Source organism: Pteropus vampyrus, unplaced genomic scaffold, assembly GCF_000151845.1.
Source record: "Pteropus vampyrus isolate Shadow unplaced genomic scaffold, Pvam_2.0 Scaffold74, whole genome shotgun sequence".
In the NCBI taxonomy this organism is placed as follows: domain Eukaryota; kingdom Metazoa; phylum Chordata; class Mammalia; order Chiroptera; family Pteropodidae; genus Pteropus; species Pteropus vampyrus.
The window spans coordinates 5,836,305-5,859,716 of record NW_011888855.1 but is presented as its reverse complement, the minus strand read 5'-3'; the positions used below and the strand labels follow the sequence as shown (position 1 = coordinate 5,859,716).

The 23,412-nt window shown below is 32.2% G+C and overlaps 1 protein-coding gene and 2 pseudogenes across 1 annotated transcript in view; 2 read left to right on the top strand and 1 right to left on the bottom strand.

Annotated features, from left to right (window-relative positions):
• Positions 1-17,891, top strand: part of CDKL3 (cyclin dependent kinase like 3) — a 34,889-nt gene extending 16,998 nt beyond the window's left edge. The window contains exons 4-13 of the mRNA XM_023531919.1: positions 131-309; positions 2,739-2,851; positions 4,216-4,355; positions 9,011-9,099; positions 10,922-11,075; positions 11,178-11,503; positions 12,556-12,649; positions 13,695-13,845; positions 14,728-14,825; positions 17,509-17,891. Of these exons, the coding sequence (XP_023387687.1) occupies positions 131-309; positions 2,739-2,851; positions 4,216-4,355; positions 9,011-9,099; positions 10,922-11,075; positions 11,178-11,503; positions 12,556-12,649; positions 13,695-13,845; positions 14,728-14,825; positions 17,509-17,568 (1,404 nt within the window). The 3' untranslated portion in view covers positions 17,569-17,891. The remainder of the gene's footprint in view (positions 1-130; positions 310-2,738; positions 2,852-4,215; positions 4,356-9,010; positions 9,100-10,921; positions 11,076-11,177; positions 11,504-12,555; positions 12,650-13,694; positions 13,846-14,727; positions 14,826-17,508) is intronic.
• Positions 17,892-19,324: 1,433 nt separating this feature from the next.
• LOC111741232 lies at positions 19,325-19,448 on the bottom strand (annotated as a pseudogene).
• A 1,851-nt stretch (positions 19,449-21,299) lies between these two features.
• LOC111741209 lies at positions 21,300-21,423 on the top strand (annotated as a pseudogene).
• Positions 21,424-23,412: the final 1,989 nt, after the last annotated feature.

Below are 23,412 nucleotides of genomic sequence, written 5' to 3'. Positions count from 1 at the left end.
GTTAATCCTTTACATGTGGTAAGAAAATAGCTTTACTATCTTAATTAGCTAAATTTTCTCTGTATAATTTTTGAGAAATTCTCCAATAAAACTTCATTTTAATGTATTGCATCTTCTGTTTGTTTTTTAGATTATTCATCGAGATATAAAACCTGAGAATATTTTAGTGTCCCAGTCAGGAATTACTAAGCTCTGTGATTTCGGTTTTGCACGAACACTAGCAGCTCCTGGGGACATTTATACAGATTATGTGGCTACACGCTGGTATAGAGCTCCAGAATTAGTATTGAAAGATACCTCTTATGGAAAGTATGTATATTTTGGGATCTTGCCCGGCCTTTCCTAGCCATCTCTTTTTTCCATGGTTTATCTGTCACCTCTATTACTGACAACCTCTGCCTTCTGTGTCTGGGTTAGAGCTAAAAAAAGGACACCTGTAAATACAACAGAGAGACCCTGTAGGCACCTGCCCTGCCGGCTATTAATTTTACCACTATTGTCCTCTGTGACTGAGTGGCCCCCACCCCAGACTTATACAGACATCCCTCAGACCGTATCCACGCTTGCTTTAAGTTGTGCCCCACCTTTCGCTGAGTTGCCTCCTCTGCTTATCTTTAGTCTCTACATTCTGCAAAGATTTTAAAATCATTTACCTCCCCCTGCCAGTATTACCATAAGAACTGCCAAGTTTACTGTTTTCTGGAATATGGCACCCTCTTTGCAAAGACTGGCAAGTAATAATTTTTAAATTATACTGTTCTAGATGCCTCAAAATGTAGCATGGTGTGTAGGGCAGAATCTTTGTCTCACTGAGCCAGAATGAAAGAGGGAGAGAGTGGTCTTAATTCAAATATCACAAACTTATCTTTCTTAACAAGTTTTTATAGATTTCCTGAATAGATCTTTCATTTGTTGTTTGCCCTTAGGCTTATTTCAAGAGGCTTTTATTGTGGGTTTTTAAAAAAATAGTGTTCACCAGTTTCACTGGAGAGTAGGTCAGTAGATCTCTTCACTATCTCATGATAAAAGCCCATCTCTTTGTGCTTCTTTTTAATTCTCCTTTTACCCTGCATGTGAGAGTAGAACTGGCTCATATTTCAGATAATAGGGGAGCCCTTTAAGATTAGTGCTGCAGTGACAATCAACTACATGTATTCAGTCTTTTATTGCTCTCTGAAAGGCCTGCCCATACAATGCTTTACATTTCTGCAGATAATGCCTTACCTTACTAAATTGAACTGTGAAAGTTCAAATCAAGCTGAGGAAAAGTGAACTGATTTGTGTAGGAATATTTTTTAGTGCCTCTATTGGAGGTAGAAATGGTGAGTATGATGGTGAGTGCTTCAGATAATTTACTTAAAGCTTTGAAGGCTAACAATTGGTCTTGATTTTACTGTTTCTCACTGAAACATAAATTTCTATTAAGTTCTTAAAATTTGTGAAATGAGCAAGCTAATAAGTTCCTATTATATCCAGTTTTTATTGTAATGTGGACTTGAAAATTGTATACAGTACAATTAAATAATTTATTCCTTAAAATCATTATCTAGCAATACCAATACACACATCTCCTTTAAACAGAAATAGTAGCATATATGTAGTATAGAATATTGCTTTTTCTCTTTCAAGTTTTTTAATTGATAGACTTTTAAAAGCAGTTTTAGGTTTACAGAAGAATTGAGCAGACAGTACAGAGTTCCTATAAACCCCCTTTATCCTCTCCCACAGTACAGTTTTCCTAGTAACCTCTTACATTAGTTTAGCATATTTGTTGAATTGATAAACCACATTCATACATTATCATTAAATTTCATAGTTTCCATTAAGGTTTACTCTTTGTGTTGTATTTCTTATGGGTTTTGACAAATGTATAATATCATATATCCACCATTATAGTATCTTAGAGCATAGTTTCACAGTTCTAAAAAAAACCTCTGTGGTCCACTGCAACTGCAGGTGAACTTAGAGGTGGGAAGAGAGCATACAGGGTGGGGTATCATCAGTATCTGACATGTGAGCCTACTCTAAACCCTACATGCACAAAGATAAACAAAAATCCAGCAGGTGGCCACTGTTCACTCTGTAAATATTCTTCCCTTTTTCTATCTGAACCCCTGGCAACCACTGATCTTTTTACTATCTTGCCAGCAGTTATAGCTTATGATTTTTATCAGTATATCAGTAAAAAATAGGTCTCGTAGCATTCATTTATATTTCTTCTGTATGTGGGGTTGGTATCCCTTTTGTCTATTTAAAAGCCCCAGTGATATAAACTATCTTCTAAAAAACTGATTACATAGAAAAAAATTTGAATTATAGATGACTCACAATGTGTTAAGATGAATAAATGAAATGTAAGTGGTAAAATGTTTAAGATTTTTAATTTTTACTTTTTAAATACAAGATGATTTTAGTGTTCAGTTATTCTAATTCATAAACCATTTATCATAATATCTTTATATAAGTATCTGAAACAATTTTAGAATACAGTTACTTTTTATCTGGACTGCGAAGTGACTTCTCATGCAATTTAAATATAAGCTATTTAATGTTATTAATACAATGTGGTCATATTTAATGTATATCCTAAAGTCGACATATGATATTACAGTGAAAATTTATAAATGATATTACCCATTATTTTTTCTTTGACCTTTTTATTTTAAAAGTTTTCTTTAGAAAAGATATTTTATATATTTCTCCATGAAAAAAAAGTGATTTATTCCTCTCTGTTTCAGACCTGTGGATATCTGGGCTTTGGGCTGTATGATCATTGAGATGGCCACTGGAAATCCCTTTCTTCCTAGCAGCTCTGATTTGGATTTACTTCATAAAATTGTTTTAAAAGTAGGTGAGTATTACTGAAATACTGGTAAAAGCTTAAAATAAATATTGTCAGATTAATTCTGCTTGACTTTCAAATATAGATTTTTCGTTATAAGAACAGGGAAGCATATCGTTTTGATAGATAGCAGCAGATGGATGCCTTGGGCTGATAAAGAAGGTAGACAACTCTGTTTTTACAAATAATATTTTCTTTGCCAGGATGCAAATAGCTAAGCCATGTGTTGACGGTTGATAATAAGAAAAATAGTATAATAGGAATCTACTTTAGTTTGTCTGAAAATTGTTTTAAAATTTGGCTTCTACAGATAATTGTATCTCTCAAAGAAGACGTTTAAATAATAGAGTTGATTTTAATGCTTTTTTAAAGCACTTGGATATACAATATCAATTATTTACTGAGTAAATGGGTTTTTTTAGCATAGTAGATAACCAAATAGCTAAGTAACTTATTCAAAAAAATATTTGATGAAAGCTAAATTATGTGATTATTTGCTTTGACTACCTAAATATTTTGATGGATAACCTTTCTTATGGAGTTTCAGTGGTTTTTTTATATATATATATTTCTGAATGAGGAGCTGAAGGAGCCCTTTTCGTGGTGAGGAAGCTATACATAAATCTGTAATTACAGGATTATGAGGAAGGTACTGTAAATAACTAAAAATCTTGAAATCTAGATAAATATTGATTAAAGATACAGTTCAGAGCGTTAAAGCATCACACATTTTAGTGTTATCTTTAAAGTTCTGGTTATGAGATTAATATTAGAAGGAACTTTAGAGATGATGGGATCAAGTTTTGTCATTTTACAGATGAGGAAACTGAGGCACAGAAAGGGGCGAGATTTGCCCAAGGTCACAGAACTAGTTAGAGCAAAACTGGTGCTAGAACTTAGCTCTCTCCATTTCTATTTATGGTTCTTTCCATGCTACTACTGCTTTATAACCTTGTTTCTTTGTTGCAATATTTCTATTTCTAAATAATTTTAATATTTTAGTTGTTTTGAATAAGGCTTTATTGATAAACACTTGATAGTTAAACCATTTAGATACCCATACAGAAATATATAAAAGTTTGAATGTGTTTTGCCTGGTAGCATTATATTTTATGTGTTATATTTTGGGAAAAGAAAATGACCCTGGTTGTTTTACTTTTTCTACTGCCTGTGTACTATCAACAGATTACTGGGGAAACTTCAATTTTTTGTGTTATCTTCAGATAGTTCCTTGTTCAACTTTAAAAAATTAAAAGATCAAAATTGTTATTCTCCCTTTTCAGTAATTTAATGCAGACCACATAGCAATTTGATTATTTTGATTATAGACTAATTTCTCTGTTTTCTTATATACATATTTTTTCTCTTTTCAGGCAATTTGACACCTCACTTGCAGAATATCTTTTCCAAGAGTCCTATTTTTGCTGGGGTGGTTCTTCCTCAAGTTCAACACCCCAAAAATGCAAGGAAAAAATACCCAAAGTTAAATGGATTGTTAGCAGATATAGTTCATGTATGTTGAGAGATTAAGAACTTATTTATGAGAAATTTGCATAAATTATAATATAGTTTTAGGACAGTACTTTAATGAAATTCCAAAAGGATTCATAAAGTAATGTTATCTGTTAAAAGTTACTATATTCCTGTCTTTGTCTTTAGTTCAGAGAAATTAAAATTCATAGACTGTTAGAACTGAAAGCTCCCTAGGATAATCTTGTTTATTATTTTTAGTTTATCCCAATTTTAATGATAATTAGGGATTAACTGCAAAAATTCTAAGGACTTACCATGTTTATCACCACTTTTTAATAGCTAGTCTACACAAGTTAGGGATCTGTTCTTTGTATAGTGGTATCCTAACAAGACTTTGGCAGCTGCAGTTGTAATGTTTAAAGACAACAATGCCAAAATTCACCTTGAATTGGAGAAAACAAAAACATTACATAGCACTTTTTAATTCTTTTAAAATTTAAATTTCATTTTAATCTAAATAATAAATGTATACCAACACACTTAGTACAACATTCAAAAGGAAAGGGAGTTTACTATGAAAAGTGACTCTGTTCTTATTTATTTTCTCTATCCAGCCAATTTCCTTTCCCAGATCAACTAAGGTATCTTATTTCTAATGTACAGCCCTTAAAAAAATAAAGTGGTTACCTATATTTCAAAGCAAGTATAATGTAATGTTTATAAGAAGGGACTTTGAAAACACAGACTATATTTAAAACCCAGCTCTGTCACTAATTAGCTCTGTAACCTTGGGCAAGTCACTTAATCTCTGTGCCTCAGTTTACTGGGCTATAAAACAACATTAACAGTATTTATTTTCTGGGGCTGGAGGATTAAATGAAGTAATAGTGGAAATTTTCTGAGCATAGGTCCTTGAATAAGCTTTCAACAAATGTTGTTCATGTTACTAGTTGTTGTTGCTATTATTTAGATAAACATATGATATATAAACATCTAAAGACTATTCTTGAAAGAAAAAATTATTTCATTGATACCTGCAGAGAACTAGAGTTTATTAAGGATAAATTTGTTTACTACATTTTCAGTTTGATTTTTTAAAATTTCATATTTTTTTAATTGTATAAAGAATAAAAAATGATTATAAAAAAATTAGAAAATACATGATAAACAAAAAGGAGAAGTTAAGATTTTCCCAACTCCCATAATCCAAAAAAAAATTACTATTAACATTTGGGTTTATATACGTCTAGACTTTTTCCAACCAAATATATACATAGAAATTTATGCTTTTTAAGTGCTGCCTCTGGGCACAGACCCAATGCATGCGAACCTCAGCTTTAACACTTTTTAGCCATGTGGCCTTATGTGAGTTTATTAATTTCTTTTTGTCATCCACTGTGAAATGGGAGTTGTGGTACATTGGGAACTAAATACAGTCATGTACCACATAACATTTTGGTCTGTGACAGACCACATATACAGTGATCCCATCAGATTATAATGGAGCTGAAAAATTCCTATTGCCTAGTGATGCTGTAGCCATCATAAGGTTGTAGCTCAATGCATTGCCCATGTGCTTGTGGCGATGTTGGTGCAAACCAACTTACTGTGCTGCCAGTTGTATAAAAGTACAGCATATACAATTATGTACAGTACATAATCCTTGATAATGATAATAAATGACTATACGACTGGTTCACATTAAAAAAAGGAAGTTTATGCTTTTTAAAAGGTGTTATACTTTATACACTGCTATGTAACCTGTTTATCTTTACTTAACAGTATATTATAAACATATTACATGTCAATAAATATGGAACATAATTACATCATAATTTTCAACAGTTACATAGTATTTCATTGTCTGACTATACTATAGTTTATTTAATTGATCTTGCAATTTTAGACATTTGTTTTCAGGTTTTTTTCCCTCACTATTAGTAAAGGTGCTACAGTGAACATATTTTATATATGTCTTTATGAATTTATTTTATTATTTGTTTAGGATAAATTTCTAAAATCATGAGTAGTGGGCAAAAGGGTTTATACTTTTTAGAATTTTTAATATATTTTGCTATTTTTTTCTCCAAAAAGATTTCACTGATTTATATTCAGGTTCTCTCAAGTAGCATTGGCTATACATTCTACTCTTAACCTAGCATTAGATATTATAATTTTTAAAATATTTGCTAGTTTAATAGGCTATAAATAGTATCTTTTTTTAATTGCACTTACAGGAAAGGTTGAACATACTAATTGATCATTTGTATCTCTTAAGAATCAATCTATTTGTCAATTAGAATATCTTTTTCTGTATTTATTTGTAAAATAATAAGCATATTAGTCTTTTATCATATATGTTGCAATACTTTTTTTCAACCTGAATAATCCAATGATTTGGAATGCTTTTTTATCATAGAATTAAAATTTAGAAAATTCAGGTAATGCATATTACACTTTAGTTTATTTCAAAATGTATGTGTTTAAACTGATTCATAGTAAAAGTTGTAGAGCTATGCTGCACAGTAATATGAATATAGTTAACAATACTGTACTGTGCATTTTAAAATTTGGTAAGAGGGTAGATATCGTGTTATGTGTGTTTTACTACAATTAAAAATGTTGACTCACATTTATCATAGGCAAAATGCTTATTATACATGCTAGGGTCTGTTTCTATGTCATTGATTTCTCTCTTTATTTCAATAAAAGTATAATTTTGATTGATTATTATAACTTTAAAATACATCTTAATATCTAGGGTAGAACATGTATTTTTTCCTAGATTTAAAATTTCCAAACAATTTTACTGTGGTATAATTTATATAAAATAAATTACACATACTTGAAAGGTACAATTTGATGAATTTTGCTAGATATAAACACCTATGAAACCAGCACCACCAATCAGGATACATAACATTTCCATCACCCCCTAAAATGTCCTCATGTCCTTTTGCAATCCATCTTTCCTCCATTCCTGTCCCCAGATAACCACTGATTTGCTTTCTGTCACTATAGATTAGTTTACATTTCCTAGAATAGTTTATGAATGGAATTACACACAGCATATTTTCTTTTATGTCTGGCTTAAACTCAGTATTATGGTTTAGAGATTCATTCATGTTTTTTCATGTATCAGCAGTTTGTTCTTTTATTCACTGAGTATTGTCCATTGTATGGATATACTACAGTTTTTTATCTCTTCTCCTATTTTGGGTTGTTTCCTATTTTTGGCTATTACAAATAAAATTGCTGTGAACATTCATGTGCAAGTCTTTGTGTAGATGTATATTTTTATTTCTTGGGTAAATATCTAAAAGTGGAATGGTGGGTGTAAGGTATGTATTTGTTTAATTTTTAAAGAAATTGCCAGTCTGTTTCTCAAAGTACCATATTTTACATTTTCCAAACTAGGGCATGTATTTAAATTTTCTGAATTATGTTATTCACAGCATGACTAATTTGTCTGCCTCTAATAGACTATGACTTACACAGACCTTTTAGCATTTTTCTTATTAAGTTTTATTGATGGATTACTATTATGTTCTAAAATAAGCACACATTTTTAGCTAGTTGCAGTTTTAAGGATCCAGGTATTCCTATATAATATAGTATTAAATAATGGGCTCCATTTCACTTTGTGAGTCAACATTTTTAATTGTAGTAAAACATAACACGAAATCTATCCTCTTACCAAATTTTAAAATGCACAGTACAGTATTGTTAACTATATTCATATTACTGTGCAGCATAGCTCTACAACTTTTACTATGAATCAGTTTAAACATACATTTTGAAATAAACTAAAGTGTAATATGCATTACCTGAATTTTCTAAATTTTAATTCTAGCTCTTTTACTTATGAATCTTAGACAAATTACTTGACCTCTCTGGGCCTCAGTATCCTCATCTGTACAATGGGGATGATAATAACTTGTAGGGTTATTGGGATCAAGTAACAGGAAAAGGCTACATAGAGTTGTATAGCATGCTGTAAGCATCAATAAAATTACCTGTTATTACTATGTTTTGCCTTCTTTTAGAGGAAGAATGAAAATTACAAAACGATTATGAAGAATGAAAATTATGTGCAACTCATTATTCAAAACCCTTCCATTGTTTTTTCTTTTGTGGGGTTATTATTTTTTTGGTTGTGTCTCTACTCAGTTGAATTACTCCCCAGATAGAGAAACAGAAAAAAGCTGTTCAAATAATGGATTTCTGAAAATTTTGGAGGCTTGAATATTTTTGAAATTGTATTATGCTATAGAAAAAGCACTGGATTAGGAATCAGACAATATGAGTTAAAATTCTAGTTTGGCAAGTCATGCTTCTAGCTCTGTAAAATGGAAATGATAATTCGTTAACTTTCCATCTTCAGGGCTGAGAAGAGGATCAAAATGAGCTAATTAATCTCTATACTAATTCCAAGAAAAATAGACTGACTTCTGTTTTGGCTTGAATCATAGGACATTTAACCTGTAATAATGCTTTACAAGTACAAATTTCTTAGGGAAATAAATGGTCAGAACTCATGGTCAGAAATTCCTGAGGTCTAATTTCAACTTTTCAAGAACACTTTTAATTCTGGGTAATTAATGAATTTTACACTTGTCAAATAAATTTAATTTTTGCCTTATGGAGACCTGTTAAGACCTTACTTAACGATAGAATCTTTTTTCCATTTTCTAGGCTTGTTTACAAATTGATCCTGCTGAGAGAATATCCTCTACTGATCTTTTGCATCATGAGTATTTTACTAGAGATGGATTTATTGAAAAGTAAGCATTCTGAGTGTGGACTTTCTGTATAGGAAATTTTAACTAGCATGAGAATTGCAGTATAGGTTAATGTTACACAACAGAAAAATTCAATTTAGCAAAACCTTACTTAAGTTCCTGTGTTGACTAGGTATATGGTAGACTCATAGGTGTCATGATGAAAATCTTAATAATAAAAATAATTGCAGTTAACATTCATTATACAGTTACTATGTCCTAGGATGTGTGCTGAGCTCTTTAGCATAATTTCAGTGGTCATCATTGACCAGAGATAACATTAAATAAACAGTCAGTACTTTCTAGCTTTATTCCCATTTGGACCTCTGACTCAGAATAGTCCAGTTTTTTTCCCTTGTGATAGCATCTCTGATCTAAATATTATAACTAAGATTCGTTTCCCAAATGATTTTTTTTTCTGCTTTACTTATTCTCTGTTGCGGTGTTTATTGTCTTTTCCTCTCCACCAATTTTTTTTTCCCCACCAATTTTTAAATTCCCTAAAGTTAGGGACCATCTCTTTTATAGCCTTTCTGTGTCCCACATTATATATATATATAATGACAAAATAGACTTACAAATCAGCTATATTTCTTTAAAAACCTACCATTTTCTATTCAGGCTTTGAATGAAACAGGAAAAGTTTCTCATTAATTGCAAAATCATTCACTTTGCCTTTGGAAATGAGGTCAGAAAGACATCAGTTTAAAATGTGATGGAGTTAAGATCAGGCATGGAAGAGTCCAGGAACAGCCATTGAAGAGAGACTAAAATAGGAAAAAGCAAAGAAAAGGGAATCTTTGAGAGTAACTAAGCATTTCAGGAATCTTAATCTAAAACAAAAAAGTGAGAAGATATTCAAAGTGCTGTTAATGGAAAGTGCCAATTATTGAATAAAGTAGTTGATTCGTATCAGTGCTATATAGACTAAGTTGATATCTCTTGGGTATTTAGATATTAGGATTTCACTATTGTGGGCCAGAGTTATTGAGTTCCAGTTATCAAACCCTCAGAAAATGTTTGGGGAAGACTTTTTCCTTTGGTAAAAGGACTCTTCCTTCCGTGGACCTTCTGTAATGCAAGACAGTTTTGACAGAGGTGTGATATTTTCTCATTCAGCCAAAGTAATCACACTGGTTATTTTCTTCTTCTCCTCACACTACCCTTTACTAGACATGTGCCCTGTACAGCACTGACAAGATTGGGCTGAATTAGGGAAGAATTCATTCATGGACTGATATTTTAAAACTCCCCCAAATTGATAGCCCTCAGAGACAGGGGTAGGAAGGAGACTTTTCAGCATAACCTTTTGAATTTTGAGTCATATGAATGCATTTTCTATGCAAAAATAACTTTTTTAGAAAAGAAAGTTAAACTAAATCTGAGCAATCTTCCTACAATATTGATTTCTGTTACATTTTGTACTGAAAATATTTTTCTAGAGCAAGATTTCAGAAACTAGTTAGTTCATTTTTTAAGTACTGTTACTTTAAAGAACCAAAAGAAGGACAAAGTGGCCAAGTCTTCCTTGAAAAGAATAGTATATTTATCAAAATTAAAAGCAACACTTTTATTGAATAAAGTTTGCCTATAAGTCTATTTTATAAACTTTTTATATAGTTTATTTCCATGGCAAAATCAAAAGATGTATCTTTACCAGGAAGCAATTTATATTAGGTAAATATTGGACCATCTTTCGGCATGCATTTTTGACGACTTATTTATGCTGTGGCTGCAATGTAAATTAATTGATTAAATGTTCCATTAAAGATAAAATAAAAAGATAAATAAAAATATTATTGGTTGATATTATTTGTTTTATCAGATTCATACCGGAACTAAGAGCTAAATTACTACGAGAAGTAAAAGTCAATTCATTCATAAAGCCAAAAGAGAATTCTAAAGAAAATGAACTTATAAAAGATGAAAGAAAAACAATTTATACAAATACACTGCTAAGTTCTTCAGTTTTGGGAAAGGTAAAACTTGGTTTTCTTTTTAGCCAATATAATTATATGATAGCACTCTAATGATAAAAATTACTGTTCTCCTGACTCAGATTTTGGATGTATCTATTCCAGGAAATGGAAAGAGAGAAAAAGCCCAAGGAAATCAAAGTCAGAGTTATTAAAGTCAAAGGAGGAAAAGTAGATACCTTAGAATCAAAAAAGCCAGAGGGTGAAGTTAGACGTTGCCAACAGAATTCAATTGATGCTCATACTATGTCTCAAGATACAAAACCTGTAATCAATGAACCATTAAACCCTGTCAACCCCAGCACTAACTCTAATGGCATGAAAGATGATCCATATGCTGGAGGTAGTATGACAATGCCACCCATCAATCTAACTAGCAGTAATTTGATGACTTCCAATCCCAATTCAGATCTCTCCCACTTTAACTCAAGGTGAGTTCTAACAGAAAAGAAGCAGAAGTAAATGGACCGAGTTAATACAATGTTCCTATATAATGGTAATTCAAAGAATCAAGTTCGTAGTGTCTGTACATAACTGAATTTTCAGATATATTGAAATTATAATCATACAATGGGTATTACTACATGCTTCTTAAGACTGCTATAGAAGAAATTAACTTTTCTTGCCTATATAGACATTCAATTTTTCACTAAGGCCTTTTGGAAAAACCTCATAAAAAAAAAAAAAAGATCCTCAGAAAATTTCTTTTCTCATTTGAAGAGAAAAAAGGTGGTATGACCTAAGTTCTGATATTGATGTGCTTTGTTATAATAATAAAGTAGGCTTGATCTCTGTATCATAGCAAATTCTCTTAATGGAGAAAGGATAGTTAAAGTGATCTTTTATAGTCAAATGGCCTTTGAAGGTCAGATATTTGGGGAGGAAAACAACATACTGAGCTAGTTTAGATTTAGCTATGGATGCAAATTGAGAGGCTGGTACATGAGTCTGTTAATCAAGGACAGTGTGGTGGGTGGCAAGCGTCTGTCTAGTACAGCATCAAGCCCGGTTCTAAATTTAGGGGAACTACTATGTATCTAGATGAGGAAGGAGACTAGGTTCAATGTCCCAAGTCAATCCTAGCAGACTGGTTTGGGCTATAAATTGTGAATCTTAGTGGTCTGCAGAGGTGGGCAAGTGGACATGGTTACAATAACCGTGGTTGCAAACCAGCCTTGGACAGCAGGCTCAGAACTTCAGAAACCTAGCAGTTAAGAGATCCAGATACAGAACAAATAAAAGAGACGGCCAGAGTAACCCTACAACATGGGTGTCGTCCCTGAGGTTAGCCATGAGTGAGTTGTTCTCTGCTCTGTTTTCACCTCTTTACTTAGAGCATTTGGCACTTAAGGACTGACAATTGCACTTTGGCATGCATTGTTCAAACAGTAATCTTTCATGATATAACTTATTCATTATCGAAGCTAAAACAGAAGCACTTCTGGGGCATTCTAATAACTTCTCATTTGTTTTTTAAAAATAGGGTAACTGAAAGAACAAAAAAGAGACGTACTTCTTCACAATCTATTGGACAAATTATATCTAATTGCAGGCAGGAGGATACAGATGCCACTCAAGTAAGGCAAGAACCTAGTCTTTGAAGTATGACCTCTTTCAACATTATCCCCTCGCCCTCTCACCTTGTCATTTTCCTCATCTCCAGGCTCTAACATTTTTTAAAACTGTGCTTTTAGTTCCCCCACCCCCCCGAGACAAAAATAGGCTATCATTTCCTCAATGCTTTCACAATTTTAGTTAATTTCTGGTAGCTTGATTTGTGTTTTTAATGTCTGATTTTGGGGGGAAACATTAAGATTTTCACCTTTAAAAGTCACAGACATTTTGGATTTTCACTTCCAAAAAATGTTTTTGATATCTTACTTTATAGATCAAAAGCAATTGCCAAATAGACACATTTTACTTTTCACTAGAAAAAATAATCAGTGTAGTTTATTCCCTCATTTTTTACATAGGAAAGTAGCTTATTCAAAATTGAAATACAGTGTTATTAACAATAGTAAAAAATTGAAGACAACACAGATTCATCCAAAAGCAAGTGACTGGTTAAATACATTCGAGTATATCTACACAGTGGGATGTTACATATTACATTCTGGAAGAGTGTTCTAGAAAAGTTTTTATCATCTGTTGTCAAATGAACAAAAACAGATAACATAAGGATTTTCCAAAATGCTGGGTTCACAAGTAGTTTTTTTCTTTGGGTTTTCTTAGTGTCCAGAGCACATCATTTTGTAAATAGAAAACTAAATTATTTATAAAATGCACTGAAGCAATTTGTCCAAAGTCAGAATGCAATGAATAGTTTAAAAATTAAAAGTTAAGATTGTAGTTTTCATGATCAAGACTGTTATTCTCAGAATATTTAGTATGCTAAAAAAAGTTTATTTGTGAAACTTTTATTGGAGTTTGATCTGTTTATATTTTTACTGGTATTTTGTTCTACCTCTTAATTATTAAAATAACCTTGCAAAGATAGACATTGTTATTCCTATCTTATACCACCCAAATGGCTAATAATTCTAGGCTTATCATTCAGTAAATAGTTACATATCTTTCTTCAAATTAACTCTCATTTGTTTGTTTGTTTGTTTGTTTATGGAGAAGGGTGTATTTAATGAGCGAACAGGCCAAAGTGACCAAATGGCAAATGGAAACAAAAGGAAGCTGAATTTTTCTAGATCTGACAGGAAAGAATTTCATTTCCCAGAATTGCCTTTCACAATACAGTCAAAGGAGATGAAAGGAATGGAAGGTACAAATTGGTTACATAGCTTGACAAATCTCCAGATGTTCTCTTTTACAAGATTTTTTTGTAATATAACTTAAATTTTATAATCTGATTTAAACAGAAAATAGTAAATTACTGTGAAAAATATTCTCAGCTGATGAGAATTTTTTCCCATATTCAAATAAGGAGTGAGACTTAAAAGGTAATTTTAAAGAAAGGTTAGAAAACTTTAAAAGGTAAATTTTTCATTAGCTCAATATTGTTGAAATGTTGGAACAGTATTTGAGGAAGGTGGTTTTGGTTCACTATATGACCTGGAGCAAATCAATTTTCTATATTTCTCTATGATTATTTACCCATATAGTAGCAGGTTTGATATATGTGCTTCAGGCATCCAAGGATTTAGTAGATTAAGATTTATAACATGTATTGAGCTCTTAAAATGAAACTCATTTTTTGGAAGAGTAAATGTTATGTTTCTTTGAAGAACAGTGACACCTTGTGAAAAATTAATGTAATAGCAAGAACACAGTACTTGTGTAGTTCAAGAGGAATTATCTAATCCACTTAACAGTTACAGTCAGAATTAAAAAGATAAATCCACTTAACAGTTACGGTCAGTAATAGCAAGAATACAGTACTTGTATAGTTCAAGAGGAATTATCTAATCCACTTAACAGTTACAGTCAGAATTAATGGTAGATCATTTGTAAAATTATAAAATGAATTATTTATGATTGACACATTTTACCATTACAACTCATGATCTGTTTGTTCAGTTCCTTTATAATAAAGTGAGAAATTGACTTTGGTGGATATCAGAATTTCCATTTGAAACTTTTGAAAAGGAAAGTAAAATGTCAAGATAGGAATAACAAGTTGTTATTGTATATATTTTTGCAAAAGTTAAACAGATGAAAGTGCTGAAGAGGGAATCAAAGAAAACTGACTCATCTAAAATACCAACTTTACTGAATGTGGATCAAAATCAAGACAAACAAGAGGTAAAACTTTTTTTTATAGCTTTTACTAAGGAATGCTGTTTAGAGCCCTTGACTTGATATGTAAATTTAATTATTATCATTGGTAAGTTATAGAAATTCAAAAGTTTATAATCTTTGAACTTAATAAATATCTATATTTTCATAGAATAACCAATTACTAAAGGTTTTCAAGGTTTTTTTTTGCGAGGGGGAGGTAGTGAATACCATCTCTCATTTGAATGCTGAAGTTATTAGAATATATGGTACCCAGGGAAAAGAATATGTGTGTCATGTGTATTACCTAATATTGGGTGAGTAAAACCATGCCAGAGGAAATTAATAATAGTATAAACATATGGTTATACTGCCCACAAGAACAGATGTATTTGCCTCTTCCTTCCTGCTTTTTCTCCAATTTGTTCTTCCATCTCTGCTGTCCACCTACTGTCCGATTTTCACAAATATTTGCTCTTATCTAGCTATCAGATAATCTTGTTGAACTATCCTGGCCCCTACTCACCTGAGAGAGTCTTGAATTTTATTTGGAAATCTTGAAGCCCTCAGCATCAAAATGAATACTCTCTAAAGGTATTCTTTGAAGGGAAGGGGATTGTGCTGAGCACACACTGAATTAAATCATATAGATGGCCTCCTATTTTTATGAGGTCATCACTGTTATCTCAGTTTCTTATTTTTTAAATAGAAATGATTATATTTTTATTCATGATAAAATTAGCACATACCTATTAAGGAAAAATAAAGAAATGATAAATATAGAGAAACTTTGATCTGAAACTACTTAAGAAGTTGTTTTAACTGTTTATTTAATCTCTACAACATCCAGATAAACAAGTTATAAGACACTATTAGATATATTTTCACAATGACATTTATGCTTTATTTTTGGCCTAGAACTTGTTAAGAACTCCACAGTCCACTTTGTAGAAAAGAGATATTTTCTAGATAGAACAAGAAAGCTACCAATGGTCATCTTTTAGTTCATTATAAAAAGTAATAAGTTGGTTTTAAACTTGGATGACTTACTGATGTCACAGCGTGTTGAACAGCACATTATTTTCACAGTTTTTGAATAATTGGGTGAGTTAGGGCTCCTGAGTTTGGGCAGGCTAGTAAAGTGCTCTAAGTGTTTATTTTATCCCACTGTCCTATGAGAGCTGTCCCCCTATCCCTGAACTACAATTACATTCCAATGCAGGAAAAAATGAACTCTTAAGACAGTTATGCCATTTTTAAAATACAAAAGTAAGTAGGAAGAGAAAATCTCTTCTTGCTTATATGGTATAGAACTCCTGAAAAATAATATTTTTAAGAGTGACTTTGAAACAGTTGTAGTTATTAGAAATAACCAGAAGTCGTCAATGATGGTTGTAGTTTATTTGTACTACCCATTAAAATGCAGTTCTGACAAGTGACTGAAATTGCACACAAACATTTTTAATAAATTAATGTCAGAATTAAGAAAATTTCCTAAATTTTGAGTTGGTAGTTTGTTATTTTAGAGCATGAGAAAATATGGCATGTTTTTAAAAAATATAAAGTCGGTAATAGCAACTTACTTGTTCTATTCTTGACTTTGTCATTGACTTGATTTTAAATTACCTAATCATATCTAGGTACTTCCCAGTTGTGAATTAAACTCTTTTAGGCATCTTAAATGTATACTGAAATAGCATATATGCATTGAATAGACTCTGACCTACAGAGAAACCCTAAAATTACTGCTAAAGAGTGAATTAGGCAAGAGAGTTAAGAGCCCATACAAAAGCCACCTCCAGTTCTGTTTCATGATGATAATGAGGAATACTTTACTAAATAGTCTTTCTATACCTTATAAAACAATCCCCAGATGCAAAGTATAAGTACTTATCTGTGGCTATATTTCCTTAGCCAAAGACTCATCATTTTCTCAATTAAGGTCCTGTTTCTATTTACTTTTTAGAATACAGGAAATGCACAAACTGAAAGGAAGAAGAACCTGCCAGATGTAGAGTAGAAAATGCAGCAGCTGAAAATTCAGGGAATCCCAGAATCACTGTATGGTTTTAAAAAAATCCTTTTTATTATTATTATTACACAAAAATGCTGACTAGAGATTTCTACAGATATATCATAAATTCTGTGTAGTTATGTGTATATTCACCTAAATTTGTTTTTAAATTTATTAATCGTTAAATTATTCATGTTTTCTTAATTTGAACATTAATTTATAAAAACTGCCTGACTGGTACATCCTAATAACATTGCAGCTTATGTTAAATCATATAATTTTATTCGATGATATATTATCTCAGACATGTTTGATTAGTGGTCATGCTTAGCTTTGGTTCAGGACTTTATAATTATAGAAGGAAAAGTTTCTAAATGTGTAATAAAGTAAGATCCCAATGTCTGGGAGCACTAAACATTTCTGAGCAAACAAATATACTTGATAAGCATGAAACATGGGTTTGGTTCCACACTGAACATTCTGAATCTGCGTTTAAATATATCATGAAGGTTGTTTAAAAGGATAGAAATTGAGCAAAACTTTGAGGCAAATCTTTTGGCTTGACCAGCATGTTTATCAGTTAGTGGGTTAATAGGATATGTTGTTACATATAATTTAACATTAATAGGCAAGGTTTTGGCAGCATATATTTACATTCTTATCTTTGGTTCTTTCTGGCTTGGTTTCTAATTTTAGGGTGGAGATGGCCATTGTGAGGGGAAGAATTTGAAGAGGAACAGATTTTTTTTCTGGTAGTGTCTTTTAAAATCTTAAAATACAAATTGGCAAGTCTTCCCTTTTTATTTTATATACAATAGAAATGTAACACGAGCTGTTAAGATGGCCATACGTCTGTATTAGCATCATCCAACTTTGTTTTGTTAGATCATTCACTATTTTCTTCTTTCTTCTAAGAATTCTGTTGATGTGATGCTTTGATTTGCAATTAAAGTCACCTCTCTACCTGCTTCTTTGTTTGCCATGATTACTGAGTAGGTAACATCCTGTCATATACACACTCAACTTATGCTAATCTCTGACCTCTGCTAGTCACATAACCTTATATGTCAATTATTTCCTAGAATGCTCAGGCTTTCCAAAGTTAGTTCTTAATGAAATATATAACCCATTGTTTTAAAAGCTGTTCATTACCATTATGTGGTTAAATATATGTTCTGTTGGTCAGCTATAAAACTAAAATATTTATAAAATAACTAAATACATAATATTCAAATGTTAATTAAATTTCTTTATCCTTTTAAACAACTACCAGCACTCTTCCAGTTTGCTAGTTTCATCTGATAGTGGCTTTTATGTAGTACACACTTTTTCTGTTTCATAAAATAAATTACCTACAACCCAAAAAAGAGGCATAGCACCAAAATTCTTGATTGTCCTCTTAAAAACAATAAAATGAGATTATCTGGTATTTTACCAGGACTCTACCTGATTTTGTATTTACTAAAAGTAGACATGAAAAACAAAGGAAAACATAATTTCTTTATTACAATATTACAATATTTTCATCTCATCAAAAGGTTAATTAGAATTCATAGCTGAGATTATTATCCATAATACACCCTTCTAACAGACTCCCTATTGGGTTTAGCAACTGATTTCCTCCAGGGAAATTGAGTTGTTCCCTGTGGCAGGTTTAACAGTTATAAGTCTATCCATTTCCTGTTGAATTTATATATTTGTTGATCCTTACATCAATAGCAAGAGAATATCAATTTTTTTCAATTTCTACAAAAATACCTGCTAGGATTTTGATTGGGATTGTGTTAAATCTATACATCAATTTAAGGAGAATGGATATCTTAATAATATTGAGTCTTCCAATCCACGAGCATGATATAAACTCTCCATTTATTTAGATCTTTAATTTTTTATAATATTTCATACATTAAAGTTATTTCTATGTGTTTTGTTTTTTTGATGCTATTATAAATGGTATTATTTTTTAATATCAACTTTCAGTTTGCTGTTGCAATATGGATATAAAATTTATTTTCTATATTGATGTTGTAGTCTGAGACCTTGGTAAATTCACTTATTATTCCTAGTAGGTTTCCTTCCTTTGTTCCTTCATTGATCCATTTGTTCCTTTTTACTTCTTCTTCTCCTCTTTCCTCTGTATATTCCTTAGAATTTCCTATATAGGCAGTCATAACATCTGTATACAAAGATAGTTTTACTTCTTCCTTTCCAATGTTTATGCTTTTTATTACTCTTGCCTTACTGTACCGACTGGGACATGTGATAATGTTGAACAAAAGCAGTAAGAGTGGACATCCTTGCCTTGTATGATGTTAATTGTAGGTTTCCTGTAGGTGGCCTTTATCAGAGGACAGTTCCTTCTGTTTCTGTGTGCTGAGTGTCTTTACCAGGAATGGGCATTAAATTTTTTTTTATTATTATTTTTATTTTTTAGGTGAGACAACCCTTGGTTGACTTCACAGATTGCAAGGACCTTGTCAGTTTACAGTCCCTTATTTATTTTTATTTTTTACGCCTACAGCACCTGGTCTTCCTAGGTTAGGTGGTCTCCCATCCAAGTACTAACCAGGCCCAACCCTGCTTAGCTTCCAAAATCAGACGGGATTGGGCTTGTTCAGTGTAGCATGGCTGTAGACAGGCATTAAATTTTGTTAAATACTTTTCCTGCATCTACTGAGATGCTCTTATGATTTTCCTCCTTTATTCTGTTAATGCAAATTATATTAATTAATGTTTGAATGTTAAATCAGCCCTGCATTACTAGGATTAAACTCCACTTGATCCTTTATATGTGTATTGTATTGTATTTGACTGGTTAATATTTTATTTCAGATTTTAGCATCTATGTTAAAGAGGGATTTTAGTCTCTTTTTTCTTATATTGTTCTTGTCTGGTTTTGGTATCAGTGTTATGGTGCCTTATAAAATGAATTGGGAATTGTTCCCTCCCCTCTGTTTTCTGAAAAAATTTTTGTCAGATTGATTTTATTTCCTCCTTAAATATTTGTTAGAAATTACCAGTGAGCCAACAGGGCCTGGAATTTTCTTTGTGGAAAGGTTTTAATATGGAAATTCAATGTTCTTAAATTTATTTCATAAATATAGAGATGTTTAGATTTGCTATTTCTCCATGTGTCATTTTTTGGTAATTTGCCTCTTTCAAGGAACTTATCCGTTCCATCAATTTTGCTGATTTTATTGGCATGACATTGTTTATCATCTTTCCCTTGTTATCATTTAAAAGTTGGTAAGATCTATGGTAATGCCCCCTTTATCATTTCTTGTATTGGTAATTTGTGTTTTCTCTTTTTTCTTGGCAAGTCTTGCTAGAGGTTAATCAGTTTTACTTACTTTTTCAAAGAACCATCTTTTGATTTTATTGATTATTTCTGTTGTTTGTTTCCTATCGTATTGGTTTATGTTCTTATCTTTACTATTTCTATTTTCTATTTATTTTGGTGTTAATTTACTCTTTGTGATATAATAAAAAATATATATATTTGGTCTTCATCTCCTATTCCTGGCACAGAACTCTAAAACCCTTATAATTTCCTGACTGATAGGGGTCACAGGAGCATCTTAGCTGATCTTCCTGCTTTCACCCTTCTTTAACCTTCATTCTCTTACCAACTCACTGCCTGGGTGTTCTTAATAAAACTTAAGTCAGATGATGTCACTACTCAAAGGCCCCAGTGCTTCTCACTTCACTCAAAGTAAAAGCCACAGACGATACGGTAACCTACACAGCCCTACACAGTATTCCTCTGTCCCTTCTTTGACCTATCTGCTTACTTCTCTCCTTATTGCTCATTCTATTCCAAACCGACTGGCCTCCTTGCTGTTCCTAGCTATGCTCCTGCTTTAGAACCCTAGTTTTTGTTCTTTCCTCTGCTTAGAAATAATCTTTCCGCAGGTGACTGCATGATTCCCTCCTTCACCTCCTAACCATTGTTTAGGACAACCTCCTTACTGGTTTTTCCTTGTACAGGAAGCCTTCTCTACTACTTTACTTAAAATTACAACTTTCTCCATTTCTATTCCCCTACCCTGTTTTACTTTTCCACATAACATTTCCCTATCTGACAAGCTATATATTTTACTTATTTCATTTATTAATGGTCTCCCTCCACTAAAACATGAACTACATGGTAGGAGAGATTGAGAATTTTGTTTATTACTATATTCCCTATGCCTAGAACAGTGTCTAGCATATACTGGCACTCAATAACATTTGCTTTGTGAATGAATGAATGCATTTATTAAGCACCTTACATAGTAATCATTTAGAAAAAACAAAGAATAAAATATGGGATAATTTTATTGATGGGATAGAATGTGTTCTCCATAGCATGCTAATATTAATTGTTCAAGTGGCTGAACAAGGAATGAGTAGGGATGATTCAGCATGGAGTGTAAAGGTAAAGGAGATTGGCTTAACTTATAGTTTGTAAGTATTTTAATGAAGGAATTGAAATTTAATTACATTTAGTCTACGGCCATGCCACCCTGAACAAGCCCGATCCCGTCTGATTTCGGAAGCTAAGCAGGGTTGGGCCTGGTTAGTACTTGGATGGGAGACCACCTAACCTAGGAAGACCAGGTGCTGTAGGTGTGAAAAATAAAAATAAATAAGGGATTGTAAGCTGACAAGGTCCTTGCAATCTGTGAAGTCAACCAAGGGTTGCCTCACCTAAAAAGTAAATAAATTAATTAATTTAAAGAAATAAATTTAATTACATTTAGAGATAACACAGAAGGATGCATGTTAGGAACAGAATTTGGTGGAATGTCAGGTAAGTTAGAAAAATTGTTTCTCAAAAATTAGAAAGGGAAGAACGACAAGGAAAGATAAGGCAAGTAAAAGGGTAAAAAGGAATAATGTTCTGCAAAGTGAGTTATAGTATATGGGTCAGATTTTCAGATTCTCTACTGAAAGTCATCACATTTCTGTTTTTTTAGTCACTGTGTGTCAGGAGACCAGGGATGTCCTAAATTAGAACATTTAGTACTTGCTGTAGAGTGAGACATTGTGTAAGTACCATCTCAGTGTTCTGCAGGTCACTCAGCTCTCTTGGCTTAGAATAAGTGGAATGATTTCTTTGCTTAATTGGATGGATACGTATGGTATTGAAAGAACAAACAATCCTATGAAACATGTAGCTCAAAATGGTAAATGAAATGAAGTTTGTCTGAGATTGACTTGCAAATTGACTTTGTGTTAAGGTTCTTACTCTTCACAATTAGCCTTTATTTAATGGATAGCAGTATACAGGTTGCAAGTATCCAGAGGCTATAACATAGTCTATATTGTCCCTCCTTTGCCAAAGACTAAAGGTGATTCAGATTTCCTTGAAGTCAGATAATCCTAACCACCTCCAGAGGGAGCTCAGGGTCCAGCATTTTCAGGACCTGGAACCTGTCTCTGCCCTGGTCTCAGAGAGGACAAACCACTTAGTCCCCTGTTGGACTGAATTAGTGTGTAAAGATGGAGTACTAATATGGCAATGCTTTTTGTTCCCTTAGATGAGAGATGCAATAAAAATGCATTCTAGGAATTGGGTTTCCTCAGATGAATGACTAAAGTCTTAAGACATTTCAATCCAAGCCTTAGATTATTTATGTACATTCCAGGCACCATCTCCTGAGCATCTCTCAGCAATTTCTTTGTGGCTACTAATTATTACATTGAACTGCGTTATTAGAATGTTTCAGGCATCTGATGCCTTGTGAAAAACCTTAAAAACAACATTTATTATAGAATAATCCTGCCATCAGTAGTCTTCCTTGGATTGTTGTTTGATAGATTTGAGTTTAGAAAGTTGGTTTCTTTTATTTCTATCTGGAAGTATCAGAATATTTATTGAAACTATACCTATAAACTCCTGGAGCTTCTTTCTTTTTAAAAAAATATTTACTGAATGAACATTCAATTTTTATTAAAAGCCGTATAACATAGATTAGTAATAGATTCCAGATTAGTATCAGATTGCCTGAATTAGAATCATCGCCTTTACCACTTCTTCAGTGGGGAGTTTATGTGTGATGCTCTGTTGCTTCATTTTCCCAGCCTGGAAAATAGGGACGAGAATAGCTTATCTCTTAGAGGTATTATGGTGACTTACTGAAATAAAGTTTAATACACACAGGGCATAGTGGATTTGTATTGATGAAATTTAGTTGCTCACAGAGCCATTGACATCTCCCTCAGAGATGCAGATTTATAGTTCTTAATTTTAGTTCTGTTGTCTGAGTTTATCCTGACTTCATTTTCTTTGGTAATAAATTAGTTCTAAAGGTGCCCTCTGCTCTTGCTGCATAGTACCTGTGAAATTCTGAGGGTATCTATGTCTTGGTTTCCAATTTTTTAGATACGAAGTTGGTGTGGGTGACACATACATCAAATATCTTGTCTGCATGTATAAAATGTTTTATTCAATACAAGAATAAACATGGCATTTATAATTTTAAAAGAGAACTATATAACATGTCTTCTTTGTAAAAAATTTTTAAGTATGGTTGGTATACAATCTTATATTGGTTATATTAGTTTCAGGACTATAGACTAGTGGTTACTAGTGGGGTGGGAGAGGAAGGGGAGGTA